This window comes from Octopus bimaculoides, chromosome 5 (assembly GCF_001194135.2).
Source record: "Octopus bimaculoides isolate UCB-OBI-ISO-001 chromosome 5, ASM119413v2, whole genome shotgun sequence".
Taxonomy (NCBI): Eukaryota; Metazoa; Mollusca; class Cephalopoda; order Octopoda; family Octopodidae; genus Octopus; species Octopus bimaculoides.
The window spans coordinates 97,379,863-97,389,401 of NC_068985.1; the positions used below are offsets into that span (position 1 = coordinate 97,379,863).

Consider the following 9,539-nt stretch of genomic DNA (forward strand, 5'->3'; position numbering starts at 1 on the left):
ATAAGTATCACATTTATTTTTAAACTTAACTTCAAACTTCATTTGTTTTCTATTTTGATAAATTCTCTCTGTTGAAAATTATATTTTTATATTTTAAATAATTTGCAATTTCAGGAAATATGTTTTTATATTAAATTTGTGTTTTCTAATAATTGATAGATAGATACATAGTAGATAGATATCAGTAAGTAAGCCAAAGTATCAACTCAAACCAGCAGACAGACAGACAGACGGACACACAGATAGCTCAGCAGGCAAGCAGGCAGACAGGCCAGCAGCAGGCATGCAGGCAGACAGGCAAGCAGGCTGACAGACCAGCAACAGGCATGCATGCAGACAGGCAGACAGACAGCGACTACTTTCACTTCTGACATCTAATAGCGTGATAGTGCCGATTCCTCTTATGCCTAACTTTTCTCTCAATACGTGTGTGCTTTGTCGTTCATGTACCCTGATGTTGCACATCCAGCAGAGTATACTGCCTTCCTCTCTAGTCTACAACACTTTAAATTTCCAGAAAGAGAAATAGTATATAATAATAGGCACTTCTTTGTTTCCAGGGCCGCTTGAAAGTGAAATCATTTACTTCGCCAGAAATAGGTTTCCAGAGTAAAAATAGGGTTGTTTTTTTTGTTTTGTTTTTTTCCTGAACAATAAATAAAAGTTTTATGAATATAAATACTTACTTTGCTCTGAAACCACTTCCAGTGAAAACCATAGATATTTCCACCTACCCTTATATAAATGCAGGGTAGCCACGTATTTTCTCTATAGCAAGATACCAAAAGTGGGCACCGTTAATCGAAAAGTTAACCATAAATTTAAATTCCATTACCGTCAATCAGTTAATTCTTTAAAAATGTAACGAAAGTTATCGATAAACCGTTAACGCTAATTTTTATTATTTAAAAAAAAAACCTGCTCTAAAAACACATTTAAAAAGGTGTCAAAACTTTAAAATCCGTTAACTTCGATCGAATTGAAGTTAATGGAAGCTAACTCTAGTTGACTTAAGTTAACGGAAGTTAATTAGTTTACTCTTTTACTTGTTTCAGTCATTTGACTGCGGCCGTGCTGGAGCACCGCCTTTAGTCGAGCAAATCGACCCCAGGACTTATTCTTTGTAAGCCTAGTACTTATTCTATCGGTCTCTTTTTTGCCGAACTGCTAAGTTACGGGGACGTAAACACACCAGCATCGGTTGTCAAGTGATATTGGGGGACAAACACACACACATATATATATATATATACGACAGGATTCTTTCAGTTTCCGTCTATAGTAGAAGACACTTGCCCAAGATGCCACGCAGTGGGACTGAACCCGGAACCATGTGGTTGGTAAGCAAGCTACTTACCACACAGCCACTCCTACGCCTATAATGTTTGATAATGATTTTCAAAAATAAGTTTGTAGTAACGCCGTGCGCATGCGTGGAATTCAACAACCAAGCTTTCCCGCTTCATTCTGTCTCTTTGTTGCTGGCCAGCGATTGAGCAAGGACGTGTTTAGCTGTCTCTCTCCATCTATCGAACTACGCTCGACAGCTCGCTTACATCTACATACCAACGTCCCAACAACCATGCTCACACACACAGAAACTGTAACAACAAACAAGAGATAAAGATGTATAAATTACCACCTTGAATAAATGTTGTTTGTGTTGATAGTCTGGAGTTCAGCGTTCCGTTAATTCTTAATTTTATATAGGAAAGTCAGGTATACATCTAATGATGTATAACCCACTTTCCTATAAGTTAAATCGTTAACCAAAATGCTAACTTCGTTGATTAACGGTTTGGTGGCCTGGTTTGCGAGAGATGATAGCTGCACCAACATTAGGAGCAAAAAGCGGATGTCGTCTGCTGCACAGTTACCCACCAAAGGAGTCCAGTCTAGGGATTCACTGATGGACTTTGACTAGAAAATTTACATATAAATTTGATCAAACAAAGACAATTATGTTCAGTCATGGTGTCTGTTGTATCTTACACATTTACTAATGTTCTTTTACTTGTTTCAGCCATTTGGCTGCGGCCATGCTGGAGCACCGCCTTAAAGGGTTTTTAGTTGAAGAAATCGACCCCAAGACTTATTCTTTGTAAACATAGTACTTATTCTATCGAAGTCTTTTGCCGAACCGCTAAGTTACAGGGACATAAACGCATCAGTTGTCAAGCGATGGCGGGGAGACAAACATGCAAATATATATACGACGGGCTTCTTTCAGTTTGCGTCTACCAAATCCACTCACAAAGGGCGACCTAAGGCTGTAGTAAAAGACACTTGCCCAAGGTGCCACGCAGTGGGACTGAACCCGGAACCAGTGGTTGGGAAGTCCGCTTCTTACCACACAGCCACGCCTTTCTACATAACTCAAAAATAGTTGATAAATTGGTAAAAATTTACCGAAAAATCATCATCTTCATTTAATGTACATATTTCTACGCTTGCATGGGTCAGACGAAATTTGTTGAAGCAGATTTTTCTGAACCCAGCCCTCACTTGTTTCCAAGCAAAGGAATATTTCCCATGACCAGTCATATTTTCTATGGGAAACTGAACGCGAAAAATGTCACTTGTCTCGCGGTGATGCTCGTTCGCAACCTCGTCTAAAAAACAAAAAAAGACGACACGTTATATAACGTAGTTGCGGGCAGACTTTTTGTTTTGCTTTGTTATTTCTATTTTAATTCCTAATTAGAACACCGATGCATCGAAACAGGGTCCTAAATTCACAGCGACAATAAATATGTTTATTGTATGTATTAATAGCGAAGACGTGTTTCAAGCCAGTGTTTGTAATATATATTATAGATGTATCTGCGCGTGTGTAAAATTTAAGGACGGTATGGCTGCTATTTCTAGCGGATCGAGACACTATGTAAAAGTTTCGACTTTGTTCCATATGCGGATTTCCATGACAACGGACCTTTTCGATTAAGTAAAAATTACATGACTATGATGCTTGTAATATCTGTATTATTAAATTTGTAGAAGAGTTGAAAAACTTCAAGTGGATGACAAAATGTTAACGAGATCCTTATTAACTCTGTTTTTTTTTTTTTAACAGTTATTTGTCCTGCTGAACATTTGTTAGAACTGAATTTACAGTGAAAATTTCTCTAATTGCGCTGTCGTTAAAGACGAACGGTCGATCAAGGAAGTAAAATAGCCTTTAATTGAGCGGAAGTGACGTTTTGCACAGTGCGTAAATTGTTTGTTGTTACCACAGTTGTTCGTTGCGAATCATTTCTTCATATCCCATATCTTAACTTAGTCATTAACCTAATTGATGCGAACAGTGAAAGTTTTCGTAGTCAACACTGTTATTGAATAATCGCTTGTAATTACTCTAGTTACCATGGAATCATAAAGGAGTTCGTTTAACTGCTATTTCTGGGCTGAACAAAAGGAAAACGCGCACTATTGACTTTTTCGTTCCTCAACTGCTGTGACATTTTAAGTGAACTGTCATAACGTTCCACTGTTGTTTTACCACCTGCACATTTCTGCTCTTTTGTACATTTATCATTTTATACATACATTCCGATCAACCATGGACTTCGCAGATGCACAACATTTTGAAGGTATATATTTTACAGAAAGAGACTTTGATTCACAACCTCAAGATGTTGAAATGGAAACTGATGGTGGAATTGGCGAATCTGCAGTTGTCAAATATAACATGGATCGGAAAAAAGAGAATCTGGCTTTAATAATCAATAATGAAACCTTCAACGAATCGACTGGTATGTCTAACCGACAAGGATCCGACAGAGATGCATTAGCAATTAAACAGGCATTAGAGTCATTACATTTTAAGGTGATTGACCGCAAGAATTTACCAGTGAAAAGCATGAAACAAATCTTTATGGATATATCTGCGTTGGACCATGCGAATCATAACTGTTTCGTTTCTGTTATATTGAGTCACGGCGAAGACGATAACGAGATATTTGGTATTGATGGCAAAGTAAAACTAGACGAATTAGTGGAGACGTTGCTTCCTGATAGATGCCCAAGTCTAATAGGTAAGCCAAAACTATTCTTCGTACAAGCTTGTCGGGGAACGAAACTGGACGGAGGTGCAGTTATGCACGATGCTGGCGGTTTTAGAGCCAAGCATCAAAATATCAAATCTCACAAAGTACCACTTTGGGCAGACGTTCTTCTGGCTTATTCCACTGTCCCTGGATTTTACTCCTGGAGGAACTCTACAAATGGATCGTGGTTTATTCAGTCGTTAGCCCACATTTTAGGAAGTGACGGAGACCAACATGAACTGCAACGATTAATGATTTCAGTAAATCGTAAGGTTGCCTATGAATACGAGTCTAATACTAACCACTCCCATATGAATAAAATGAAGCAAGTTCCTTGCATAGCAAGCATGTTAACTAAAGAATTATACTTTTACAAGTAATTATATATATATATATATATATATACATACATACATACAAGGATGAATCAAAAGTAGGGCCCAGTTTCTGGGAAGTATTGCCTTTCTTAGTTACTTTACAGGTCATTACTGACTATTTTTGAAAGTTACTAAATGTGGATCATGTCGTGTTTTGTTGTCTGGAGTCATTCTGTTTTAATACCTTATTAATTAACACACTCACCGGTTCAGTTTCCACTCATTTACCTATTTATTTAATTTTTTTTTTCTAAAATGTTCGTTGCTTCTTGCAAATTCTTCAATAGTTATTAACTCTGTCATGTTGTTAATGTTCCTTGATATTCCAACCCTAAAACAGGAATTGGGCGCTACTTCTGACTTACTTCGTATGTAAACTCCTTGAATTTTTTTCAATTTCGTTTTAAATTCTGCTGAAAACATTTAATTTCTTTTTTACTTTAATAATGGAGAAAATTACTAGCCCCATTTTTCGGCTATTGACAAACGATTTCTCTACGATTATAACGTATACAGATAACTTAATAAAATTGTATATTAAAATAATCGTTGTATATTTTTGGTTGTATTGTAACGTATTGAAGCATTTATGAGGACATTATTAAACCAGTGAGGTACTGGTTTAAGCACCCCATAACTCTTCGTAACTTTTTAAAATATTTTTTGGAATCTTCAGCAAATTTTTGTGAATTTGTATTCTACACGCTTGAATTGATACTATCATGCGATTGTCTTTTAAATTCTTTAACCCTTTTCCCCCATTAATCCTAAAATTTCCACTCTTTTTCGATTTTCTTTTTTTTTTGCTTCAATCTGTTTAAAATACAGAGAGTCCTAATCTGTCATTTGTTTGTTTATAATTTCAAACTAATTGTTGAAATCCAAATTTAAAAAGTTAAAAATATTCGCGTGGCCTATTATAGCTTCTGGATCGAAACACACCATGTAACCCGCCTAACCGGTTATAATTTTTTTACCTTTTGGTATTTTCAGACACCCTGGACCTCGCACAATTATGCAAAAACAAAATTTTCGCCCCCATCCCCCAATCCTTACGGATGCTCAAATTAGACTTAACCCGTATCGATCGCACAGGTATTGGAGAAGCATGTAAAACATCATTTATTTTACTAGCATACTTTTCTGATAGTAAATATTTTTTGTTTTCCTTATACATATACAAACACTGGCGTAGCTGGAGTATGTGCCGCTCCCGAACCCCATAAAAACCACGTATTGCCTACAGCAGACCTATAAGTCCCGCCCTTTAAAAGTGCCGACCGCCTGCCCCACTAACTATGCTGGTGTATACAGACACTTGCTTGGTGAGTGGGGTGGGGTAAGAATTTAAATTGCAAAAAGTTTTTTTTGTTGTTGTTGCTTAACGCCCAGCGATGGTCCGTCTTTGGCCGCATCGTCATTCTATTAAATGTGTTTATGGGGAGAAATATATTAAAAAACATCAATACATGTCAGAGTGACAAAGAAACAAGGAAGGTATCAGGTAGTTGTGGGATGTGCTAAAAACAACAGTAGAATCTCCTTTTAAATCACACCTTTTTGTCGGAAAATTGTTTTGAAATTATAAACAGAAAGAAATGGCAGATTTACACCGTCCGTATCGCCCGCCATTTAGGCGATCTCTCGCTTTGACTTGCAGAACTGTCATCCGGATCAACTAGTTTTGTTCGTTAATTTCCTTAAAAAAATTTTATTTATTTACTTTTGTTTTCAAGTGAAAGATGTACGAACGTGTATATGAAATGGACTTGTATAAGAGAGAGAGAGTGCCACTTACACATACATGAGAACACACATGTTCACTCACTCACTCACATACACACGCACATACAAAAAAGATGTATGCATACGTATTGATGTATGTAGGTATTCCCATATCACGAAACATTTCCGAAAATTCCCCTAAATAAAAAAGGTTATATGAGTTTCTTAAACCAGAATTCTGCCGAAAAGGAAGTGAGGGAAAGGAAGAATATTGAAGAAGGTCAGGTAAGAAAAATTAGATGAAAGGGACTAAATAAAAAGTTATATATATATATGGGGGGTCCATACCTTCAAGTTAAGAATTTTTTATTTACTCCTGGAAGAATGCATTAATTATTTTAGCCTGGCTGTGTTTGTAGACAGTTGAAAAGAATACTTTTAACAAAAAACAAAAATAATCAAATAGCAATGTAGTTGTGGGTGAGCCCCCTTTGTCTCCTGGCAACCAATATTTTTAGACCCAGTCTGCCACTGTACAGGGTGTCCACAATGTCTGGGTACATGGAGTAAATAAAATCATAACATAAACAGTTTAATATAAGAAATAATAATTTCTTAAAGTATGTGTTAATCTCCATGTACCCAGACTTTGTGGACACCCTGTATATTATTTTGAATATCATTCAGCCCTACCTTGGCTTTGAGTACAGTTAACAATAAATTGATGTATATTCTTTTCTTCGTTTCACTCATTTGACTGTGGCCATGCTGAAGCACCGCCTCTAGTCGAACAAATCGACCCCGTGACTTATTCTTTGTAAGCCTAGTACTTATTCTGTCGATATCTTTTGCAGAATCGCTAAGTTACGGAGACGTAAACACACCAACATAGGTTGTCAAGGGATAGTGGGGAAACAAACAGACAGACACTCACAAATATATATAAATAGACAGGCTTCTTTCAGTTTCCGTCTACGAAATCCATTCACAAGTCTTTGGTCAGCCCGAGGCTGTAGTAGAAGACACTTGCCCAAGGTGCCACACAGTGGGACTGAACCCGGAACCATGTGGTTAGGAAGCAAGCGTCTTACCACACAATACATACATATGCACAAATACAATAATTACTCGCCATATCGCAGTTCACCTATCGCACCTGCACTACATCGCAGAGTTTCCAGGCTAGTATATGTAAATTTCATTAGGTCTTGGGCCCAACAATGACACTTCAAGCATTGAGTACACATTAAATTTTATTAAACCTGAATAATATTTTTCAAGCAATGAACAATTTTTATCAAAACAAGGGTATAATTTGGAACTTATTGCAAAGCTGCATGATAAGTAGCAATACCATCGCCACCACATCTGCCATACACATACCATTCAGCCTTTTTTGTGATGGTAATGGAGCGATAGTAACAGTACGAGCTGTAGTAGTGATAGAGGTGGATGCAAGGGTGAGGACGGAAGTGGTGGTAGCCGAAGCAGTCAGGGATGACGGTGAGAGTAAGTGATGTGAAAGACAGTAGTGATGATGGTGGCGTCAGAAGTCTGAATGGTGTGTGTATGGCAGATATGGTGGTGGTCAATGAATTCAGTGTTCAGTCCCTCTTTCTCTCACATACCCACTCTTTCTCTCTTGTTATTACTCCCACTGCCACCATCAACACTACTACTTTTAATAAAACAAAAAAAAAACATCATCAACAGTAGAAGTGTTATTGAATAGTGAGAGAGTGGGGTCAAAGTGTGACACACTGAAATTAGTTTCCGCATTTGTTATATTAGATAAATATATACAAATTATAAAAATTTAAAAAAAATATACAGTATTGTTTTTACTTCGCATATTTTCACTTATCGTGAGGGGGCTGTTTGGAACGTAACACCCACTCTGTGTGTGTGTATATATATATATATATATACAATTAAACCTTGGGAGAGGCATTAAGCCGGTAATAAACACACGCACTGGTTCAGTCCTTTATTAATTTATATGGTTTTTTGTTAAATTATTTCATTGCACTCTTGCAATCTCTTCAGTAACTTGTCTCTCCACTTCCATTTATTTTGAATGTAAATTTCATTGCACTCTTGCAATCTCTTCAGTAACTTGTCTCTCCACTTCCATTTATTTTGAATGTATGATCATACATTCAAAATAAATGGAAGTGGAGAGACAAGTTACTGAAGAGATTGCAAGAGTGCAATGAAATAATTTAACAAAAAACTATATAAATTAATAAAGGACTGAACCAGTGCGTGTGTTTATTACCGGCTTAATGCCTCTCCCAAGGTTTAATTGTATTTCTTTCAACACACGTATCCACATCAAGAATCTTGCACACGAAATACACATACGAAATATATACATATTGAATTTGTTTATGGAAAATGTTTTGAATATACAAATAAAGCTTCTATTCTCTTAATGCCAGCCACAGTCTAGTGTATCAATATATAGTTGAAAAGGGATTAAGAATCTATATATATCAAAGGGTTCAAGCGGTGGAGATCAAGAACTTTATTGAATCGACCCCCTTTAAATCCATTTAATACAATGTATACATACAGCCGACCATATTCTGAATAAAAAACAGAAACCTGCCAATCAATTCTATAAAAAATTTTGACAATAAAATAATTCGTTCCCCAACATGTTTCCAAAAAACAAAACAAACACACTACAAGAGAGAAACAATTTCTTCCAAACTCTTTCAGACCTTCCTGTATTCACTTAATACAGGGATTTTCAAACTTTTTGACTTGCGGACCCCTTTGTATTTCAAGCTTTACCTTAGAGACCCCCTTATAAACGCTTATGAAATTTATGCATAAATATTTGCTTAAAATAACATATATTTTTACATTTATTTATTTAACAGTATTTAACAAATAGGTTTATTGTCAATTAAAAGATTTCGATTAAAAAACATATATAAAATCAAATTGCCCATAAAAAGTATTTGCTGTCCACGGACCCCCTGTCTTGTCCTTGCGGACCACAGTTTGAAAACCCCTGACTTAATGCATACACATACACACACACACAGCTGACCGTATCAATAGAATTTCTGACAATTGATCCATTGCATTCCATTCTAGACCCACAACATAAACAATACGTATAAGAAAAGACTAAGATAAAATATCGAACCTGTTTATTACTATGCACTGACTATGGGAACAAGCTGTTTTAATTTTCAATTTTTTTCTTATTTCCTCATTGTTTGACTTTGAATTTTTAATATTTGATAAGATGGACAAACATCGAAATCGGATAAAACTGAAGGTAACAAATATAAAAATACTTATTCTGTACAATTAAAGGAAAGTAAAGTATTTTTAAAATTCCGTTCTATTTCTAGTTTTTTTTTTTTTTTTTTTT

General features: G+C 36.1%; 1 protein-coding gene across 1 annotated transcript; it reads left to right on the forward strand.

The window, feature by feature from the left end:
- The first annotated feature begins 3,141 nt into the window (after nt 1-3,141).
- Nucleotides 3,142-9,505, forward strand: LOC128247814 (caspase-3-like). The gene has a single exon (XM_052967853.1). It carries the CDS (start codon nt 3,560-3,562, stop codon nt 4,424-4,426), a length of 867 nt encoding a protein of 288 aa, XP_052823813.1. The 5' UTR covers nt 3,142-3,559; the 3' UTR covers nt 4,427-9,505.
- The last annotated feature ends 34 nt before the right edge of the window (nt 9,506-9,539 follow it).